This window comes from Oncorhynchus masou, chromosome 13 (genome assembly GCF_036934945.1).
Source record: "Oncorhynchus masou masou isolate Uvic2021 chromosome 13, UVic_Omas_1.1, whole genome shotgun sequence".
In the NCBI taxonomy this organism is placed as follows: domain Eukaryota; kingdom Metazoa; phylum Chordata; class Actinopteri; order Salmoniformes; family Salmonidae; genus Oncorhynchus; species Oncorhynchus masou.
The window spans coordinates 541,941-563,969 of NC_088224.1; the positions used below are offsets into that span (position 1 = coordinate 541,941).

The 22,029-nt window shown below is 48.3% G+C and overlaps 1 protein-coding gene across 1 annotated transcript; it reads left to right on the forward strand.

Moving 5' to 3' along the window:
- The first annotated feature begins 306 nt into the window (after nucleotides 1-306).
- On the forward strand, nucleotides 307-20,922 carry LOC135551649 (tissue alpha-L-fucosidase-like). Its single transcript, XM_064982830.1, is given in 10 exon segments — nucleotides 307-756; nucleotides 759-957; nucleotides 1,510-1,644; nucleotides 8,045-8,182; nucleotides 8,433-8,538; nucleotides 10,995-11,025; nucleotides 11,028-11,194; nucleotides 14,085-14,275; nucleotides 14,560-14,659; nucleotides 18,504-20,922. Coding segments are annotated over 10 exon segments (1,359 nt in total). The 5' UTR covers nucleotides 307-596; the 3' UTR covers nucleotides 18,636-20,922.
- Nucleotides 20,923-22,029: the final 1,107 nt, after the last annotated feature.

Below are 22,029 nucleotides of genomic sequence, written 5' to 3' on the forward strand. Positions count from 1 at the left end.
GACTCGTGGACGGGAGTAACAGCAACCTCATTCCGTTGACAACATTTTAGATAAAAACCGTGCTGCTCTTTATAAGGTTTTATAAACTCAGAGGAATACGGTATCCCTCTCCATTCAACTCCACTATGATCCTGAGGGGAGGTTCTTTAAAACATGCATCCAATCCCCTGGCTCCCTCACATAATCCGACCAATTACATGCGTCAATGTGCCGCGGTTCACAGCGCGGTGACAAGACAGGGAAATGATAGAGATGTAAAATCTCTTTTCTCAAAACTCTACCCGGAACAGGTTTCAACACACGTCATATGACCACAGTCATGTGATAGTTTACAGACCAGTATGATCTACATTTACTGCACATAACGAAATGGTAGTTTCCTCATAATGTTTTACAGTAGATTATGCCTGTAAACCGATATAAAACGTCGCGGGTTAGTTTGATTCTTGATATCACCGCTTGTAGACGCAGCAGAAAGACCGCGCCGTCCCGTTTCGGCCGGAATAAACTCATAGAACAACTACTCCCGTATGATTATTCTATTAACATTGCAATCTTCACATTGATAAATAAAGCCTCTGTTTTTTTGAACAGTAATGTTTGCTCAGGCGAACTGGGTATGTCTCGTGCTCGCCGCGTTGCTGATAGCAATACCAACAAGCGGGACGCGATACCAAGCGAACTGGGAGAGTTTGGACGCAAGACCGCTTCCTACATGGTACGATGAAGCCAAGTTCGGGATTTTCGTCCACTGGGGGTGTTCTCCGTCCCCGGGTTCGAGAGCGAGTGGTTCTGGTGGCATTGGCAAGGTCAAAACCCACCTGATCCGAAGTGTGTTAAGTACATGCTGGATAACTACCCGCCCGGGTTCAGCTATCCAGATTTCGCGCCCCAGTTCCATGCCCAGTTCTTTGACCCGGATGACTGGGCTGACATATTCGAGGCTTCCGGTGCAAAGTAAGTCTTATTCAGTTTGTATACCTATATATTTGTTTTATACGAATAGGCAACACAATCTGGAGTGATTTAAAAACGGAAATAGGTATTGAACCAGCAACACTGCCAAGTTAAATAAAGGTTCAATCGTTTTTATATATAATAATAATAATAATAATAATAATAATAATAATAATGGGGAAAGTGCACTACCACAGTCTGACAGAGGCTGTAGTACAGTATCATGTCACGGATGTGAAACGGCTGGCTTAGTTAGCGGTGGTGCGCGCTAGATAGCGTTTCAATCGGTGACGTCACTTGCTCTGAGACCTTGAAGTAGTGGTTACCCTTGCTCTGCTTTTGTGGAGTGATGGGTAACGATGCTTCGTGGGTGACTGTTGTTGATGTGTGCAGAGGGTCCCTGGTTCGCCCCCGGGTATGGGTGAGGGAGACGGTCTGAAGTTGAACTGTTACAGTTACAGCCTTTAATTTTAAAGTCTGAGAGTATTACATTCTATAATTTTAAAGGCTCCGGGTCTTTCCCCAGTCTTTACCTGTCCCATGTATCTCCAGGTATGTGGTTCTGACAGCGAAACACCATGAAGGATATACTACCTGGCCCTCTTCCTACTCTTGGAACTGGAACTCTGTGGACACTGGACCACACAGAGACCTGGTGGGAGACCTGGCAGAGGCCGTACGCAACAGGTAGGATAAGCAAGGCACCCGATTGACAAACACACAGATACCTGGTGGGAGACCTGGCAGAGGCCGTACGCAACAGGTAGGATAAGCAAGGCACCCGATTGACAAACAGACAGAGAGAGAAGGGTTGCAGTTATCAATAGATGCTGATCTGAGGACTTTTTTTTTTTTTTTTTTTTTGCGCGCATGTTTTCACCTAATTTGAATTGGATAATGTTACTGGTGGTTGGGGGTTGGGGGTGGAGCCCCTGATCAGACTTTGCATGCAGCAACCAATGGCTGCATGCCACGTCATCGACCGTGCCGTTGGGCACCAGATTGATATAACAAAGTGATGTGCTTAGCTAATGCGTAAAATAACTATGCAGGCGTCGAATGATCTGACGTGCTGTAATCTTATAGAGAAGGCACCTAGAGAAGGGTTGAGACAGTCTATAGTTGCCGGTCCGTGTTTCGGTTTTTGCGTGGTACTGTCCGAGTTGTTGTATGGGGAGAGTCAGCTGTAATGTGCTGAAACAAATTCTACTGGATGCAGGGATTGAATTGGAAGATCTCTCTATTTGTCATAGATGTATTTTATATAGGTGTTTTATAATAAGCCCAGGCTTGTAGCTGACAGCAGAGGTAGTTCTGTATTCAATCAAATGTATTTCATAAAGCCTTTTTCAGCTGCTGTCTCTTGACAGTTCCCTATCTGTCCCAGTATCAGCTGTTGTCTCTTGCCAGTTCCCTATCTGTCCCAGTATCAGCTGTTGTCTCTCGACAGTTCCCTATCTGTCCCAGTATCAGCTGTTGTCTCTCGACAGTTCCCTATCTGTCCCAGTATCAGCTGTTGTCTCTCGACAGTTCCCTATCTGTCCCAGTATCAGCTGCTGTCTGTTGACAGTTCCCTATCTGTCCCAGTATCAGCTGTTGTCTCTCGACAGTTCCCTATCTGTCCCAGTATCAGCTGTTGTCTCTCGACAGTTCCCTATCTGTCCCAGTATCAGCTGTTGTCTGTTGACAGTTCCCTATCTGTCCCAGTATCAGCTGCTGTCTGTTGACAGTTCCCTATCTGTCCCAGTATCAGCTGTTGTCTCTCGACAGTTCCCTATCTGTCCCAGTATCAGCTGTTGTCTCTCGACAGTTCCCTATCTGTCCCAGTATCAGCTGTTGTCTGTTGACAGTTCCCTATCTGTCCCAGTATCAGCTGTTGTCTGTTGACAGTTCCCTATCTGTCCCAGTATCAGCTGCTGTCTGTTGACAGTTCCCTATCTGTCCCAGTATCAGCTGTTGTCTGTTGACAGTTCCCTATCTGTCCCAGTATCAGCTGTTGTCTGTTGACAGTTCCCTATCTGTCCCAGTATCAGCTGCTGTCTGTTGACAGTTCCCTATCTGTCCCAGTATCAGCTGTTGTCTCTTGACAGTTCCCTATCTGTCCCAGTATCAGCTGTTGTCTCTCGACAGTTCCCTATCTGTCAGCTGCTGTCTCTTGCCAGTTCCCTATCTGTCCCAGTATCAGCTGTTGTCTCTCGACAGTTCCCTATCTGTCCCAGTATCAGCTGTTGTCTGTTGACAGTTCCCTATCTGTCCCAGTATCAGCTGTTGTCTGTTGACAGTTCCCTATCTGTCCCAGTATCAGCTGTTGTCTGTTGACAGTTCCCTATCTGTCCCAGTATCAGCTGCTGTCTGTTGACAGTTCCCTATCTGTCCCAGTATCAGCTGTTGTCTCTCGACAGTTCCCTATCTGTCCCAGTATCAGCTGTTGTCTGTTGACAGTTCCCTATCTGTCCCAGTATCAGCTGCTGTCTGTTGACAGTTCCCTATCTGTCCCAGTATCAGCTGTTGTCTCTTGACAGTTCCCTATCTGTCCCAGTATCAGCTGTTGTCTCTTGACAGTTCCCTATCTGTCCCAGTATCAGCTGTTGTCTCTCGACAGTTCCCTATCTGTCAGCTGTTGTCTCTTGACAGTTCCCTATCTGTCCCAGTATCAGCTGTTGTCTCTCGACAGTTCCCTATCTGTCCCAGTATCAGCTGTTGTCTCTCGACAGTTCCCTATCTGTCAGCTGTTGTCTCTCGACAATTCCCTATCTGTCCCAGTATCAGCTGTTGTCTCTTGCCAGTTCCCTATCTGTCAGCTGCTGTCTCTTGACAGTTCCCTATCTGTCCCAGTATCAGCTGCTGTCTCTCGACAGTTCCCTATCTGTCCCAGTATCAGCTGTTGTCTCTTGACAGTTCCCTATCTGTCCCAGTATCAGCTGTTGTCTCTTGACAGTTCCCTATCTGTCAGCTGTTGTCTCTCGACAGTTCCCTATCTGTCAGCTGTTGTCTCTCGACAGTTCCCTATCTGTCCCAGTATCAGCTGTTGTCTCTCGACAGTTCCCTATCTGTCCCAGTATCAGCTGTTGTCTCTTGACAGTTCCCTATCTGTCAGCTGTTGTCTCTCGACAGTTCCCTATCTGTCAGCTGTTGTCTCTCGACAGTTCCCTATCTGTCCCAGTATCAGCTGTTGTCTCTCGACAGTTCCCTATCTGTCCCAGTATCAGCTGCTGTCTCTCGACAGTTCCCTATCTGTCCCAGTATCAGCTGTTGTCTCTTGACAGTTCCCTATCTGTCCCAGTATCAGCTGTTGTCTCTTGACAGTTCCCTATCTGTCAGCTGTTGTCTCTCGACAGTTCCCTATCTGTCAGCTGTTGTCTCTCGACAGTTCCCTATCTGTCCCAGTATCAGCTGTTGTCTCTCGACAGTTCCCTATCTGTCCCAGTGTCAGCTGTTGTCTCTTGACAGTTCCCTATCTGTCCCAGTATCAGCTGTTGTCTCTTGACAGTTCCCTATCTGTCAGCTGTTGTCTCTTGACAGTTCCCTATCTGTCCCAGTATCAGCTGTTGTCTCTTGACAGTTCCCTATCTGTCAGCTGTTGTCTCTTGACAGTTCCCTATCTGTCCCAGTATCAGCTGTTGTCTCTCGACAGTTCCCTATCTGTCAGCTGTTGTCTCTTGACAGTTCCCTATCTGTCAGCTGTTGTCTCTCGACAGTTCCCTATCTGTCAGCTGTTGTCTCTCGACAGTTCCCTATCTGTCAGCTGTTGTCTCTCGACAGTTCCCTATCTGTCCCAGTATCAGCTGTTGTCTCTCGACAGTTCCCTATCTGTCCCAGTATCAGCTGTTGTCTCTCGACAGTTCCCTATCTGTCAGCTGTTGTCTCTTGACAGTTCCCTATCTGTCCCAGTATCAGCTGTTGTCTCTCGACAGTTCCCTATCTGTCCCAGTATCAGCTGTTGTCTCTCGACAGTTCCCTATCTGTCAGCTGTTGTCTCTTGACAGTTCCCTATCTGTCCCAGTATCAGCTGTTGTCTCTTGACAGTTCCCTATCTGTCAGCTGTTGTCTCTTGACAGTTCCCTATCTGTCCCAGTATCAGCTGTTGTCTCTTGACAGTTCCCTATCTGTCAGCTGTTGTCTCTCGACAGTTCCCTATCTGTCCCAGTATCAGCTGTTGTCTCTTGACAGTTCCCTATCTGTCAGCTGTTGTCTCTCGACAGTTCCCTATCTGTCCCAGTATCAGCTGTTGTCTCTCGACAGTTCCCTATCTGTCCCAGTATCAGCTGTTGTCTCTTGACAGTTCCCTATCTGTCCCAGTATCAGCTGTTGTCTCTTGACAGTTCCCTGTCTGTCCCAGTATCAGCTGTTGTCTCTCGACAGTTCCCTATCTGTCCCAGTATCAGCTGTTGTCTCTCGACAATTCCCTATCTGTCAGCTGTTGTCTCTTGACAGTTCCCTATCTGTCCCAGTATCAGCTGTTGTCTCTCGACAGTTCCCTATCTGTCAGCTGCTGTCTCTTGACAGTTCCCTATCTGTCCCAGTATCAGCTGCTGTCTCTCGACAGTTCCCTATCTGTCCCAGTATCAGCTGTTGTCTCTTGACAGTTCCCTATCTGTCCCAGTATCAGCTGTTGTCTCTTGACAGTTCCCTATCTGTCAGCTGTTGTCTCTCGACAGTTCCCTATCTGTCAGCTGTTGTCTCTCGACAGTTCCCTATCTGTCCCAGTATCAGCTGTTGTCTCTCGACAGTTCCCTATCTGTCCCAGTATCAGCTGTTGTCTCTTGACAGTTCCCTATCTGTCAGCTGTTGTCTCTCGACAGTTCCCTATCTGTCAGCTGTTGTCTCTCGACAGTTCCCTATCTGTCCCAGTATCAGCTGTTGTCTCTCGACAGTTCCCTATCTGTCCCAGTATCAGCTGCTGTCTCTCGACAGTTCCCTATCTGTCCCAGTATCAGCTGTTGTCTCTTGACAGTTCCCTATCTGTCCCAGTATCAGCTGTTGTCTCTTGACAGTTCCCTATCTGTCAGCTGTTGTCTCTCGACAGTTCCCTATCTGTCAGCTGTTGTCTCTCGACAGTTCCCTATCTGTCCCAGTATCAGCTGTTGTCTCTCGACAGTTCCCTATCTGTCCCAGTGTCAGCTGTTGTCTCTTGACAGTTCCCTATCTGTCCCAGTATCAGCTGTTGTCTCTTGACAGTTCCCTATCTGTCAGCTGTTGTCTCTTGACAGTTCCCTATCTGTCCCAGTATCAGCTGTTGTCTCTTGACAGTTCCCTATCTGTCAGCTGTTGTCTCTTGACAGTTCCCTATCTGTCCCAGTATCAGCTGTTGTCTCTCGACAGTTCCCTATCTGTCAGCTGTTGTCTCTTGACAGTTCCCTATCTGTCAGCTGTTGTCTCTCGACAGTTCCCTATCTGTCAGCTGTTGTCTCTCGACAGTTCCCTATCTGTCAGCTGTTGTCTCTCGACAGTTCCCTATCTGTCCCAGTATCAGCTGTTGTCTCTCGACAGTTCCCTATCTGTCCCAGTATCAGCTGTTGTCTCTCGACAGTTCCCTATCTGTCAGCTGTTGTCTCTTGACAGTTCCCTATCTGTCCCAGTATCAGCTGTTGTCTCTCGACAGTTCCCTATCTGTCCCAGTATCAGCTGTTGTCTCTCGACAGTTCCCTATCTGTCAGCTGTTGTCTCTTGACAGTTCCCTATCTGTCCCAGTATCAGCTGTTGTCTCTTGACAGTTCCCTATCTGTCAGCTGTTGTCTCTTGACAGTTCCCTATCTGTCCCAGTATCAGCTGTTGTCTCTTGACAGTTCCCTATCTGTCAGCTGTTGTCTCTCGACAGTTCCCTATCTGTCCCAGTATCAGCTGTTGTCTCTTGACAGTTCCCTATCTGTCAGCTGTTGTCTCTCGACAGTTCCCTATCTGTCCCAGTATCAGCTGTTGTCTCTCGACAGTTCCCTATCTGTCCCAGTATCAGCTGTTGTCTCTTGACAGTTCCCTATCTGTCCCAGTATCAGCTGTTGTCTCTTGACAGTTCCCTGTCTGTCCCAGTATCAGCTGTTGTCTCTCGACAGTTCCCTATCTGTCCCAGTATCAGCTGTTGTCTCTCGACAATTCCCTATCTGTCAGCTGTTGTCTCTTGACAGTTCCCTATCTGTCCCAGTATCAGCTGTTGTCTCTCGACAGTTCCCTATCTGTCAGCTGTTGTCTCTTGACAGTTCCCTATCTGTCCCAGTATCAGCTGTTGTCTCTTGACAGTTCCCTATCTGTCCCAGTATCAGCTGTTGTCTCTTGACAGTTCCCTATCTGTCAGCTGTTGTCTCTTGCCAGTTCCCTATCTGTCCCAGTATCAGCTGTTGTCTCTTGACAGTTCCCTATCTGTCAGCTGTTGTCTCTTGCCAGTTCCCTATCTGTCCCAGTATCAGCTGTTGTCTCTCGACAGTTCCCTATCTGTCAGCTGTTGTCTCTTGACAGTTCCCTATCTGTCCCAGTATCAGCTGTTGTCTCTCGACAGTTCCCTATCTGTCCCAGTATCAGCTGTTGTCTCTCGACAGTTCCCTATCTGTCAGCTGTTGTCTCTTGCCAGTTCCCTATCTGTCCCAGTATCAGCTGTTGTCTCTTGACAGTTCCCTATCTGTCAGCTGTTGTCTCTTGACAGTTCCCTATCTGTCAGCTGCTGTCTCTCGACAGTTCCCTATCTGTCCCAGTATCAGCTGTTGTCTCTCGACAGTTCCCTATCTGTCCCAGTATCAGCTGTTGTCTCTTGACAGTTCCCTATCTGTCAGCTGTTGTCTCTTGACAGTTCCCTATCTGTCAGCTGTTGTCTCTTGACAGTTCCCTATCTGTCAGCTGCTGTCTCTTGCCAGTTCCCTATCTGTCCCAGTATCAGCTGTTGTCTCTTGCCAGTTCCCTATCTGTCCCAGTATCAGCTGTTGTCTCTCGACAGTTCCCTATCTGTCCCAGTATCAGCTGTTGTCTCTCGACAGTTCCCTATCTGTCAGCTGCTGTCTCTTGCCAGTTCCCTATCTGTCCCAGTATCAGCTGTTGTCTCTCGACAGTTCCCTATCTGTCCCAGTATCAGCTGTTGGTGTTTGTGTTTGTCTGTTCACAGGTCGCTGCACTATGGCCTCTATAACTCCCTGTATGAATGGTTCAACCCCCTCTACCTGGCGGACAAGAAAAACAACTTCACAACACAGGACTTTGTCTTGAAAAAACTGCTGCCTGAGCTTTATGACATGGTCCTAAGGTAATTAAGGCCAGAATAGGTCTACTGTGGATACTAAAAAAACACCATGTTTTTTAATGTAGTTTTTGTATTATTATGGCTGAGATGAATACTATATTGTAAGTCTATCTCTGTCATATATATGTAAAACAGGGCTGAAGGTCTTATAGCTGTGCTTAGATGACCATATATGACACAAACATAGCTTTTGTTCAGATACCCCTTCACCCATTCCATTCCCCCCCCCCCACCGGTCTCTCCTATGGTCCAGCTACAAGCCAGAGCTGATCTGGTCCGATGGGGATTGGGAAGCTCCTGACTCCTACTGGAACTCAACAGAATTCCTGGCCTGGCTCTACAACGACAGTCCCGTTAAAGTGAGGACTTCCTACCCATCGTCACCTAGGTCGTCGCGTCCCATATTTCAACCCTATTCTTCTACATAGTGCACTATTATAGGGCTCTGGTCTAAAGTAGTGCACTATATAGGGAATAGGGTTCCATAGGGTTCCAAAGGGTTCTGGTCTAAAGTAGTGCACTATGTAGGGAATAGGGTTACATAGGGCTCTGGTCTAAAGTAGTGCACTATGTAGGGAATAGGGTTCTGGTCTAAAGTGGTGCACTATGTAGGGAATAGGGTTACATAGGGCTCTGGTCTAAAGTAGTGCACTATGTAGGGAATAGGGTTCCATAGGGTTCCATAGGGTTCTGGTCTAAAGTAGTGCACTATGTAGGGAATAGGGTTACATAGGGCTCTGGTCTAAAGTAGTGCACTATATAGGGAATAGGGTTCCATAGGTCTCTGGTCTAAAGTAGTGCACTATGTAGGGAATAGGGTTCCATAGGGCTCTGGTCTATAGTAGTACCACTATATAGGGAATAGGGTGCCATAGGGCCCTGGTCTAAAGTAGTACACTATATAGGGAATAGGGCTCTGGTCTATAGTAGTACCACTATATAGGGAATAGGGCTCTGGTCTAAAGTAGCGCACTATGTAGGGAATAGGTCTCTGGTCTAAAGTAGTGCACTATGTAGGGAATAGGGTTCCATAGGGCTCTGGACTAAAGTAGTGCACTATATAGGGAATAGGGTGCCATAGGGCTCTGGTCTATAGTAGTACCACTATATAGGGAATAGGGCTCTGGTCTATAGTAGTACCACTATATAGGGAATAGGGCTCTGGTCTAAAGTAGCGCACTATATAGGGAATAGGGCTCTGGTCTATAGTAGTACCACTATATAGGGAACAGGGTTCCATAGGTCTCTGCTCTAAAGTAGTGCACTATTTAGGGAATAGGTCTCTGGTCTAAAGTAGTGCACTATGTAGGGAATAGGGTTCCATAGGGTTCCATAGGGTTCTGGTCTAAAGTAGTGCACTATGTAGGGAATAGGGTTACATAGGGCTCTGGTCTAAAGTAGTGCACTATATAGGGAATAGGGTTCCATAGGTCTCTGGTCTAAAGTAGTGCACTATGTAGGGAATAGGGTTCCATAGGGCTCTGGTCTATAGTAGTACCACTATATAGGGAATAGGGTGCCATAGGGCCCTGGTCTAAAGTAGTACACTATATAGGGAATAGGGCTCTGGTCTATAGTAGTACCACTATATAGGGAATAGGGCTCTGGTCTAAAGTAGCGCACTATGTAGGGAATAGGTCTCTGGTCTAAAGTAGTGCACTATGTAGGGAATAGGGTTCCATAGGGCTCTGGACTAAAGTAGTGCACTATATAGGGAATAGGGTGCCATAGGGCTCTGGTCTATAGTAGTACCACTATATAGGGAATAGGGCTCTGGTCTATAGTAGTACCACTATATAGGGAATAGGGCTCTGGTCTAAAGTAGCGCACTATATAGGGAATAGGGCTCTGGTCTATAGTAGTACCACTATATAGGGAACAGGGTTCCATAGGTCTCTGCTCTAAAGTAGTGCACTATTTAGGGAATAGGTCTCTGGTCTAAAGTAGTGCACTATGTAGGGAATAGGGTTCTGTTTGGAACGTTAAACACCTATTAACTTCTAGGGCAGTGTTTTACCAAGTCTGGTCCTGGAGACCTACAGTAGTGGTGGCAGGTTTTCATTCCAACCCAGCACATACTTCATTCAGCTAATCAAGGCCTTGATGATTAGTTGGATCAGGTATTTTAGCGCTCGACTGTAAAACAATGTCATGTACACCCTGTAATTTGCAGAGGCTACTGATATCCTGGACAAGGGTTTGGGGACTGGGGAACAACAGATAGACTGGACACTGAAAATCTATGTGTAACGGCGTTCTTCGTTTGTTGGAAGAGAGTCGGACCGAAATGCAGCGTGGTGGTTACTCATGTCTTTAATGAAGGAAAAACGTAACGACACATGAAATAACTAATAAATACAAAAAAACAACAAACGGAACGTGAAACCTATTACAGCCTATCTGGTGAACACTACACAGAGACAGGAACAATCACCCACCAAATACACAGTGAAACCCAGGCTACCTAAATACGGTTCCCTATCAGAGACAACAAGAATCACCTGACTCTGATTGAGAACCGCCTCTGGCAGCCAAACCTATGAAACACACACCCCTAATCAGCTACAATCCCAATAACTAAAAAACCCCACACAACAAACAATAAACCCATGTCACACCCTGGCCTCCTGACCAACTAATTAACTAAAAACACAAAATACTAAGACCAAGGCGTGACACTATGGATGAATTTAAATGAATAACCACCGTGAAGTATGTGTCTTATAGTGACCGAATCCGCCTCCTCTGATAAACTTTGTCTGTCCACTCGTTTGTCTCTGATTGGCTGTCATTTTGTATCACCCCTCCCCTCCAGGATGTGATCGTGACCAATGACAGGTGGGGGCGGGGTGTTACTGTAAGCACGGTGGCTACTACAACTGTGCAGACAAATACACCCCTGGGGAGCTGCCCAAACACAAGTGGGAGAAGTGTCAGTCTGTGGACACACAGTCCTGGGGTTTCCGCAGAACCATGCGGCTCTCTGAACTGATGGATCTGCCCAGTATCGTACAGGTGAGAGAGGACCCACGTACTGCACTGATTTCACCCCTGTACCCTAGGCAGGTAACCTGAGGTTTCATCAGAGGTATGAACGTCATCTGCTACTTGTAAATTATTGATTTCATGAACCTTGTTTCTAAAGCGACATAAGTTAACGTGGGCTATTTTTAGCACCTTGTTTTTTTTTTAGGGAGACATAACTTGGGTGACTTACGTTGTGTCTACCATCGCCCCTGGTGTAATGTGCATTTGCTTAAGCATTATGACAACTCTGGTTCACAATGGTAGGGATTAACTGAGCTGGGCTCGGGTCATTGATAAGTCCTAGTCTCAACACAGCCTTATAATGCTGTGAGAGGATTTGGGTGGGTCCCATTCTCCTTATAAAACGAGCTTTGTTTTCCAGGAGGTATCAACATTATCAGTAGATGTTTACACCCACAGAGCTGCAATAGTCTGTTATGGAGGGATAACAGTCTGCTGAACTGTTCAATGCCACCATTTAGGGAGGGCAGAGGGACAGATATTATGGGGTGTTTGGTATCAAGCAGAGACCCAATCAGTTCTTTAATTTCCATCTTCAGTACGGTTTTAGTAACTAGTGTAGACGGGACACCTGGTGGTAACTAGTGTAGACGGGACACCTGGTGGTAACTAGTGTAGACGGGACACCCGGTGGTAACTGGTGTAGACGGGACACCCGGCGGTAACTGGTGTAGGCGGGACACCCGGCGGTAACTGGTGTAGGCGGGACACCCGGCGGTAACTGGTGTAGGCGGGACACCCGGCGGTAACTGGTGTAGGCGGGACACCCGGCGGTAACTGGTGTAGGCGGGACACCCGGCGGTAACTGGTGTAGGCGGGACACCCGGCGGTAACTGGTGTAGGCGGGACACCCGGCGGTAACTGGTGTAGGCGGGACACCCGGCGGTAACTGGTGTAGGCGGGACACCCGGCGGTAACTGGTGTAGGCGGGACACCCGGCGGTAACTGGTGTAGGCGGGACACCCGGCGGTAACTGGTGTAGGCGGGACACCCGGCGGTAACTGGTGTAGGCGGGACACCCGGCGGTAACTGGTGTAGGCGGGACACCCGGCGGTAACTGGTGTAGGCGGGACACCCGGCGGTAACTGGTGTAGGCGGGACACCCGGCGGTAACTGGTGTAGGCGGGACACCCGGCGGTAACTGGTGTAGGCGGGACACCCGGCGGTAACTGGTGTAGGCGGGACACCCGGCGGTAACTGGTGTAGGCGGGACACCCGGCGGTAACTGGTGTAGGCGGGACACCCGGCGGTAACTGGTGTAGGCGGGACACCCGGCGGTAACTGGTGTAGGCGGGACACCCGGCGGTAACTGGTGTAGACGGGTCAAGGACTCCACAATGTGTCAAAACCGTTCCCATGTTGACTCCAAAATGTCCCACAGTTGTCTTAATTAAAATAAATCCTGTTGGTACTAGGGGGCAGTATTTTAATTTTTGGGAAAAAAACGTTCCCGTTTCAAACATGATATTTTGTCAGGACAAGATGCTAGAATATGCATATAATTGACAGCTTTGGATAGAAAACACTCTAAAGTTTCCAAAACTGTAAAGATATTGTCTGTGAGTATAACAGAACTGATGTTGCAGGCGAAAGCCTGAGAAAAATCCAATCCGGAAGTGCCCCAGGTTTTGAAAGCGCTGCGTTCCAATGAGTCCCTATTGAGCTGTGAATGTGCCATCAACGAGCTTACGCTTTCTACGTATTCCCCAAGGTGTCTACAACCTTGTGACGTAGTTTTACGCATTTATGTTGAAGAATAGCCGTAGGCGGCCACATTGCGTAAGTGGTCACATGGTGGCTCCAAGAGAGATTCTCGCGTAAATACAGAGGTAGCCATTACTCCAATCGGTCCTACTGAGAAACTAATAGTCCCGAAGGATATATTATCGAATAGATATTAGAAAAACACGTTGAGGATTGATTATAAACAACGTTTGCCATGTTTCTGTCGATATTATGGAGCTAATTTGGAATATTTAAAAAATATATATATATTTTGGGTAAAAAATGAACTTTGGCTATCTATCCAGTAGTTGTCTCATGAGTGAAAACATCTGAAATTCATCAAAGGTAAACGATTTAATTTGATTGCTTTTCTGATTTCCGTGACAAGATTGCCTGCTGCTAGCAAGGCATAATGCTATGCTAGGCTATCGATAAACTTACACAAATGCTTGTCATGCTTTGGCTGAAAAAGAATATTTTGAAAATATGAGATGACAGAGTGATTAACAAAAGGCTATGCTGTGTCTCAATATATTTCATTTGTGATTTTCTTGAATAGGAATATTTTCTAGGGATATTTATGTCCGTTGCGTTATGCTAATTAGTTTCAAGCGACGATTACCCTCCCGCTTGCGGGTTTGGGAGTCACAAAAAGTTGGCTGGATGTCCTTTGGTTGATGGACCATTCTTGATACCCACGGAAAACGGTGTAGTGTGAAAAACACAGCAGCGTTGCAGTTCTTGACACAAACGGGTCCCTACTACCACACCCTGTTCAAAAGGCACTTAAATATTTAGTCTTGCCCATTCGCCCTCTGAGTGGCACACAGACACAATCCATGTCTCAACTGTCTCAAGGCTTAAAACTCCTTCTTCAACCTGTCTCCTCCTCTTCATCGACACTGATTGAAGTGGATTTAACAGGTGACATCAATAAGGGATCATAGGTTTCACCTGGATTCACCTGGTCAGTCTGTCATGGAAAGAGCAGGTGTTCATCATGTTTTGTCCGTTCTGTATGGTTGCAGTGATTTAGATTAGAAATGAGAGGCCTAATGTCAGTGGAACATCTTCATACACATGTCTGTCTGGGCCGACTGCATGTTCTGACCCTCCTTGTTCTCCTCTCCAGGACCTTGTTCAAACAGTGGCCATGGGGGGTAACTACCTGCTGAATGTGGGTCCTACCCCCGACGGCATGATCCCCCCAGTGTTTGAGGAGAGGCTGAGGGGCATGGGGGCCTGGCTGGGGGTCAACGGAGAGGCCATCTACTCCTCCAAACCCTGGAGGCTCCAGACTGAGAATGCCACCGTGCCTGTCTGGTAGGAGAGAGGGAGGGAGGGAGGTGATGGGGGTTCTAGTGGTGTTTGTTAAGGAATGGAGGGGATACAAGTGGATGCAGGGTTTTGTTTCAGCCTGGCATTAACACATCTGATTCACTGACTCCTAAGGAGGGCTTTAAAAGTAATGTGTTGAATAGTTTCTCTCCCTCTCTCTCTCTCTCTCTCTCTCTCCCCCCTCTCCTCTCTCTCTCGCTCCCTTCATCCTCTCTCTCTCCCCTCTCTCTCTCTCCTCTCTCTCGTTCCCCCTTTCTCTCTTGTTGTAGGTACACCTCCAAATACTCCAGTGTGTTTGCTGTCTTCATGACGAAACCCACTGTGTACACATTCCACCTGTCTGAACCTATCACAGCAGAGAGCACCACGGTGAGTGGAGTTGAACCTTTCGCAGCAGAGAGCACCACGGTGAGTGGAGTTGAACCTTTCGCAGCAGAGAGCACCACGGTGAGTGGAGTTGAACCTTTCGCAGCAGAGAGCACCACGGTGAGTGGAGTTGAACTTTCGTAGCAGAGAGCACCACGGTGAGTGGAGTTGAACCTTTCGCAGCAGAGAGCACCACGGTGAGTGGAGTTGAACCTATCGCAGCAGAGAGCACCACGGTGAGTGGAGTTGAACCTTTCGCAGCAGAGAGCACCACGGTGAGTGGAGTTGAACCTTTCGCAGCAGAGAGCACCACGGTGAGTGGAGTTGAACCTTTCGCAGCAGAGAGCACCACGGTGAGTGGAGTTAAACCTTTGCAGCAGAGAGCACCATGGTGAGTTGAGTTGAACCTATCGCAGCAGAGAGCACCACGGTGAGTGGAGTTGAACCTATCGCAGCAGAGAGCACCACGGTGAGTGGAGTTGAACCTTTCGCAGCAGAGAGCACCACGGTGAGTGGAGTTGAACCTTTCGCAGCAGAGAGCACCACGGTGAGTGGAGTTGAACCTTTCGCAGCAGAGAGCACCACTGTGAGTGGAGTTGAACCTTTCGCAGCAGAGAGCACCACGGTGAGTGGAGTTGAACCTTTCGCAGCAGAGAGCACCACGGTGAGTGGAGTTGAACCTATCGCAGCAGAGAGCACCACGGTGAGTGGAGTTGAACCTATCGCAGCAGAGAGCACCACGGTGAGTGGAGTTGAACCTTTCGCAGCAGAGAGCACCACGGTGAGTGGAGTTGAACCTTTCGCAGCAGAGAGCACCACGGTGAGTGGAGTTGAACCTTTCGCAGCAGAGAGCACCACGGTGAGTGGAGTTGAACCTTTCGCAGCAGAGAGCACCACGGTGAGTGGAGTTGAACCTTTCGCAGCAGAGAGCACCACGGTGAGTGGAGTTGAACCTTTCGCAGCAGAGAGCACCACGGTGAGTGGAGTTGAACCTTTCGCAGCAGAGAGCACCACGGTGAGTGGAGTTGAACCTTTCGCAGCAGAGAGCACCACGGTGAGTGGAGTTGAACCTTTCGCAGCAGAGAGCACCACGGTGAGTGGAGTTGAACCTTTCGCAGCAGAGAGCACCACGGTGAGTGGAGTTGAACCTTTCGCAGCAGAGAGCACCACGGTGAGTGGAGTTGAACCTTTCGCAGCAGAGAGCACCACTGTGAGTGGAGTTGAACCTTTCGCAGCGGAGAGCACCACGGTGAGAATGTTATGTCAGCTGTTATAATTTCAGTAATGTATGGAGTGTAGATCCACAAAGCGTTTGAGCAGGAGTGTTGATCTAGGATCTGTCCATATAATCTTATACGTTATGATGTAAAAGGCTACACTGATCCTAGATCAGCACTCCCACAGAGATCTTTCAGACACATGGCCACAGACCTTATGAAGAATAATTTCAAGTGAAGTCTTCGCCTAGCCACTGACTTTCTCTGCTCTCTTCTCTCCCCTGCTCTCCTTATCTTCTCTCCCCTGCTCTCCCCCTCTTCTCTCCCCTGCTGTCCCTCTCTTCTCTCTCCTGCTCTCCCCCTCTTCTCTCCCCTGCGCTCCTTCTCTTCTCTCCCCCTGCGCTCCTTCTCTTCTCTCCCCTGCTCTCCTTCTCTTCTCTCCCCTGCTCTCCCTCTCTTCTCTCCCCCTGCTCTCCCCCTCTTCTCTCCCCTGCTCTCCCCCTCTTCTCTCCCCTGCTCTCCTTCTCTTCTCTCCCCTGCTCTCCTTCTCTTCTCTCCCCTGCTCTCCTTCTCTTCTCTCCCCTGCTGTCCCTCTCTTCTCTCCCCTGCTCTCCCTCTCTTCTCTCCCCTGCTCTCCCTCTCTTCTCTCCCCTGCTCTCCTTCTCTTCTCTCCCCTGCTCTCCTTCTCTTCTCTCCCCTGCTCTCCTTCTCTTCTCTCCCCTGCTCTCCCTCTCTTCTCTCCCCTGCGCTCCTTCTCTTCTCTCCCCTGCTCTCCCTCTCTTCTCTCCCCTGCTGTCCCCCTCTTCTCTCCCCTGCTCTCCCTCTCTTCTCTCCCCTGCTCTCCCCCTCTTCTCTCCCCCCTGCTCTCCCCCTCTTCTCTCCCCTGCTCTCCCTCTCTTCTCTCCCCTGCTCTCCCTCTCTTCTCTCCCCTGCGCTCCTTCTCTTCTCTCCCCTGCGCTCCTTCTCTTCTCTCCCCCTGCGCTCCTTCTCTTCTCTCCCCTGCGCTCCTTCTCTTCTCTCCCCTGCGCTCCTTCTCTTCTCTCCCCTGCTCTCCCCTCTTCTCTCCCCTGCGCTCCTTCTCTTCTCTCCCCTGCTGTCCCTCTCTTCTCTCCCCTGCTCTCCTTCTCTTCTCTTCCCTGCTCTCCTTCTCTTCTCTCCCCTGCTCTCCCCTGCTCTCCCCCTCTTCTCTCCCCTGCTCTCCTTCTCTTCTCTCCCCTGCTCTCCTTCTCTTCTCTCCCCTTCTCTTCTCTCCCCTGCTCTCCTTCTCTTCTCTCCCCTGCTGTCCTTCTCTTCTCTCCCCTGCTGTCCTTCTCTTCTCTCCCCTGCTGTCCCTCTCTTCTCTCCCCTGCTCTCCTTCTCTTCTCTCCCCTGCTCTCCTTCTCTTCTCTCCCCCTGCTCTCCTTCTCTTCTCTCCCCTGCTCTCCTTCTCTTCTCTCCCCTGCTCTCCCCCTCTTCTCTCCCCCTGCTCTCCCCTCTTCTCTCCCCCTGCTCTCCCCCTCTTCTCTCCCCCTCTTCTCTCCCCTGCTCTCCTTCTCTTCTCTCCCCTGCTCTCCCCTCTTCTCTCCCCTGCGCTCCTTCTCTTCTCTCCCCTGCGCTCCTTCTCTTCTCTCCCCTGCTGTCCCTCTCTTCTCTCCCCCTGCTCTCCTTCTCTTCTCTCCCCTGCTCTCCTTCTCTTCTCTCCCCTGCTCTCCTTCTCTTCTCTCCCCCCTGCTCTCCCTCTCTTCTCTCCCCTGCTCTCCTTCTCTTCTCTCCCTGCTCTCCTTCTCTTCTCTCCCCTGCTCTCCTTCTCTTCTCTCCCCTGCTCTCCTTCTCTTCTCTCCCCTGCTGTCCTTCTCTTCTCTCCCCTGCTCTCCTTCTCTTCTCTCCCCTGCTCTCCCCTGCTCTCCCCTCTTCTCTCCCCTGCTCTCCTTCTCTTCTTCTCCCCTGCTCTCCTTCTCTTCTCTCCCCCTTCTCTTCTCTCCCCTGCTCTCCTTCTCTTCTCTCCCCTGCTGTCCTTCTCTTCTCTCCCCTGCTGTCCTTCTCTTCTCTCCCCTGCTGTCCCTCTCTTCTCTCCCCTGCTCTCCTTCTCTTCTCTCCCCTGCTCTCCTTCTCTTCTCTCCCCTGCTCTCCTTCTCTTCTCTCCCCTGCTCTCCTTCTCTTCTCTCCCCCTGCTCTCCTTCTCTTCTCTCCCCCTGCTCTCCCCCTCTTCTCTCCCCCTGCTCTCCCCTCTTCTCTCCCCCTGCTCTCCCCCTCTTCTCTCCCCCTCTTCTCTCCCCCTGCTCTCCTTCTCTTCTCTCCCCTGCTCTCCCCTCTTCTCTCCCCTGCGCTCCTTCTCTTCTCTCCCCTGCGCTCCCTCTCTTCTCTCCCCTGCTGTCCCTCTCTTCTCTCCCCTGCTCTCCTTCTCTTCTCTCCCCTGCTCTCCTTCTCTTCTCTCCCCTGCTCTCCTTCTCTTCTCTCCCCTGCTCTCCCTCTCTTCTCTCCCCTGCTCTCCTTCTCTTCTCTCCCCTGCTCTCCTTCTCTTCTCTCCCCTGCTCTCCTTCTCTTCTCCCCCTGCTCTCCTTCTCTTCTCTCCCCTGCTGTCCCTCTCTTCTCTCCCCTGCTCTCCTTCTCTTCTCTCCCCTGTTCTCCTTCTCTTCTGTCCCCTCTCTCAGGTGACATTATTGGGGAACCTAGAGCCTCTGAGATGGGCTCCTCTTCACCCCCGGGGTCTGATCATCCTCCTTCCTGAGTTACCTCCAACCCCGGCACAGGCATGGATCCTCAAACTGGATGGGGTCAAGTGATCTGGGGTGATAACCAGCCTCCTGAATAGGCCTTTAGCTACTGGTGAGCAGTGAAGGTACTCCACGAGACTAGTTGGAATGAAATTAATAAATTTGCATTTTAAAATGTTGGAAGATTTTTAGAATGACCCGGAATGAGTGTGATGTGATATTAGTTGGGCTAACTTTGTGTAATTGGCGCCATGTTGACACCAGATTTCAATGATCGAATATAATTCAATGATGCATTTGGGGTGGCAGGGTAGCCTAGTGGTTAGAGCGTTGGACTTGTAACCGAAAGGTTGCTAGATTGAATCCCCCGAGCTGACAAGGTAAAAATCTGTTGTTCTGCCCCCTTGAACAAGGCAGTTAATCCACTGTTCCCCGATAGGCCGTCGTTGTGAAGAAGAATGTGTTCTCAACCGACTTGCCTCGTTAAATAAAGGTTAAATAAAAAATTCTGCGTTGCAAAACCATTGTAAAGAATTCAGAACCTCTGGGAGAAGCTTTATGGAACAAACAAGTTGAATCAACTTCGCTTAGCTTTGGAGAAAGGGGAGAAGCTTCCTGTGATTTTGTATTTTGTTTCTACGTTTCTTGTGTTTGAGTTAGACTCTGCTGTTTATTGCTCTCCTGGTGATTTGATTTTTAATGTTTTTTTAATTCATTTGGACGGAATCATTTCAGAAAGTTTTCAGACCCCTTTTTCCACAATTGATTAAATACATGTTTTTTCGTCATCAAAACACACACTCTATAATGACGAAGCGAAAAAAGGTTAGACATTTTCGCAAATGTATTGAAATGGAAAACAGAAACCTTATAATTATTCAGACCCGTTGCTAGGAGACTTGAAATGGAGCTCAGGTGCATCCTGTTTCCATTGATCATCCTTCAGATGTTTCTACAACTTGGAGTCCACCTGTGGTAAATTCAATTGATTGGACATGATTTGGAAAGGCACACACCTGTCTATATAAGGTCCCACAGTTGACAGTGCATTTCAGAGCAAAAACCAAGCCATGAGGTCGAAGGAATTGTCCATAGAGTTCTGAGACAGGATTGTGTCGAGGCGCTGATCCGGGGAAGGGTACCAAAACATTCTGCAGCATTGAAGGTCCCCGAGAACGCAGTGGCCTCCATCATTCTTAAATCGAAGAAGTTTGGAACGACCAAGACACTTCCTAGAGCTGGGCGCCCGGCCAAACTGAGCAATCGGTGGAGAAGGGCCTTGGTCAGGGAGGTGACCAAGAACCTGATGCTCACTCTGAAAGAGGTCTCGAGTTCCTCTGTGGAGATGGGAGAACCTTACAGAAGGACAACCATCTCTGCAGCACTCCACCAATCCGGCCTTTATGGTAGAGTGGCCAGACGGAAGCAACTCCTCAGTAAAAGAAACATCACAGCCCACTTTGCCTAAAGACTCTCAGAATCAAGATTCTCTGGTATGATGAAACCAAGATTGAACTCTTTGGCCTGAATGCCAAGGGACATGTCTGGAGGAACCCATTTCCAAGGTGAAGCATGGTGGTGGCAGCATCATGCCGTGGGGATGTTTTTCAGCAGCAGTAGGGACTGGGAGACTAGTCGGGATTGAGGCAAAGATGAACGGCGCAAAGTACAGGGATCATTGATGAAAACCAGAGCGCTCAGAACCTCAGACTGGGGGCGAAGGACCTCAGACTGGGGCGAAGGTTCACCTTCCAAAAGGACGACGACCATAAGCACACAGCCAAGACAATGCAGGATTGGCTTCGGGATAAGTCTCAATGTCCTTGAGTAGCCCAGCCAGAGCCCGGACTTGAACCAGATCGAAAATCTCTGGAGAGAAAATAGCTGTGCAGCGACACTCCCCATTCAACCTGACAGGGCTTGAGAAGATCTGCAGAGAAGAATGGAAGAAACTCCCCAAATATAGATGTGCCAAGCTTGTAGCGTCATACCTAAAGTACCGAGGAAAGGGTCTGAATACTTATGTAAATGTGATAAACATTTTATGCATTTGTAAAAATGTCTAAAACTTTTTTGCTTTGTCATTATTGGTTGTGTGTAGATTGAGGGGGGGGGAATAACAATTTAATCATTTTTAGAATAAGGGGAAACCAATTTAATCATTTTTAGAATAAGGCTGTAATGTAACAATGTACTTTCGAAAGCACTCCGTTCCTCTCCTATGAAGATTTGTTTGTGTCTGTCGAGCTTCTGTTTAAAGATGATGATGGAGGTGGGAAATGAACAAAAGCCACTTTTTGTATTTTTGTGTGTTTTGATTTTATTTTTATGACTGAATAAAGAAATAGTTGATTAACTGAAGTGCTTTCTTAACAGGAGGCAAAAAGAAATGTTTGTTTAAATGTTAAACTCAAAAGAAAACCTTTTTTACAATTGAACATACATGTTTAGTCTGAGGAGTCAGCATCATTGGTCGTGAACCCAACAGAGCGATTAGTAAACTCCCCAGGGGAGTTTGTTCTGATGGGGACACCTGCTAGGTACTGGATGTGTTTACAGGGCAAAAGTATTCATCCCCCTTGGCATTTTTCCTATTTTGTTGCATTACAACCTGTAATTTAAATTGGTTTTTATTTGGATTCCATGTAATGGAATACACAAAATAGTCCAAATTGGTGAAGTGAAATGAAAAAAATAACTTGTTTAAAAAACGTTATATTAAAAAAAAAAACGGAAAGTGGTGCGTGCATATTCACCCGCTTTGCTATGAAATCAAATCAAAGTGTATTTGTCACGTGCTCCAAATACAACAGGTGTAGTAGACCTTACACTGAAATGCTGAATACAACAGGTGTAGTAGACCTTACAGTGAAATGCTGAATACAACAGGTGTAGTAGACCTTACACTGAAATGCTGAATACAACAGGTGTAGTAGACCTTACACTGAAATGCTGAATACAACAGGTGTAGTAGAATGTTAAATGCTGAATACAACAGGTGTAGTAGAATGTTAAATGCTTACTTACAGGCTCTAACTGGTGCGGGAAAAAAGGTACAGTGGAAAACAGTACAGTGGAAAGTCTACACATTATAGTTATCAGATTCACATGGAATTGTTGTGCAACTTAAATGTTTGAATATAAAATTATTGGTGAAAAGATTTAAATGTAATTTTAGCTTCCAAATAAGAGATTTGAGTTTTCATAAGGTTAGGGCTCTGCTCAATCAGTGGCCCGCCCCTGTGAAGAGACGTGGGTTATAAAACTATGAAAACACCCCCTTCTCCTTCCACTATATAAAGCCTTGACGAAAATGTAACCTCCTGTTCCTGTTCCGAGGATGTGAGGACGACGGTCCATACGTTGTCAGGACGACGGTCCATACGTTGTCAGGACGACGGTCCATACGTTGTCAGGACGACGGTCCATACGTTGTCAGGACGACGGTCCATACGTTGTCAGG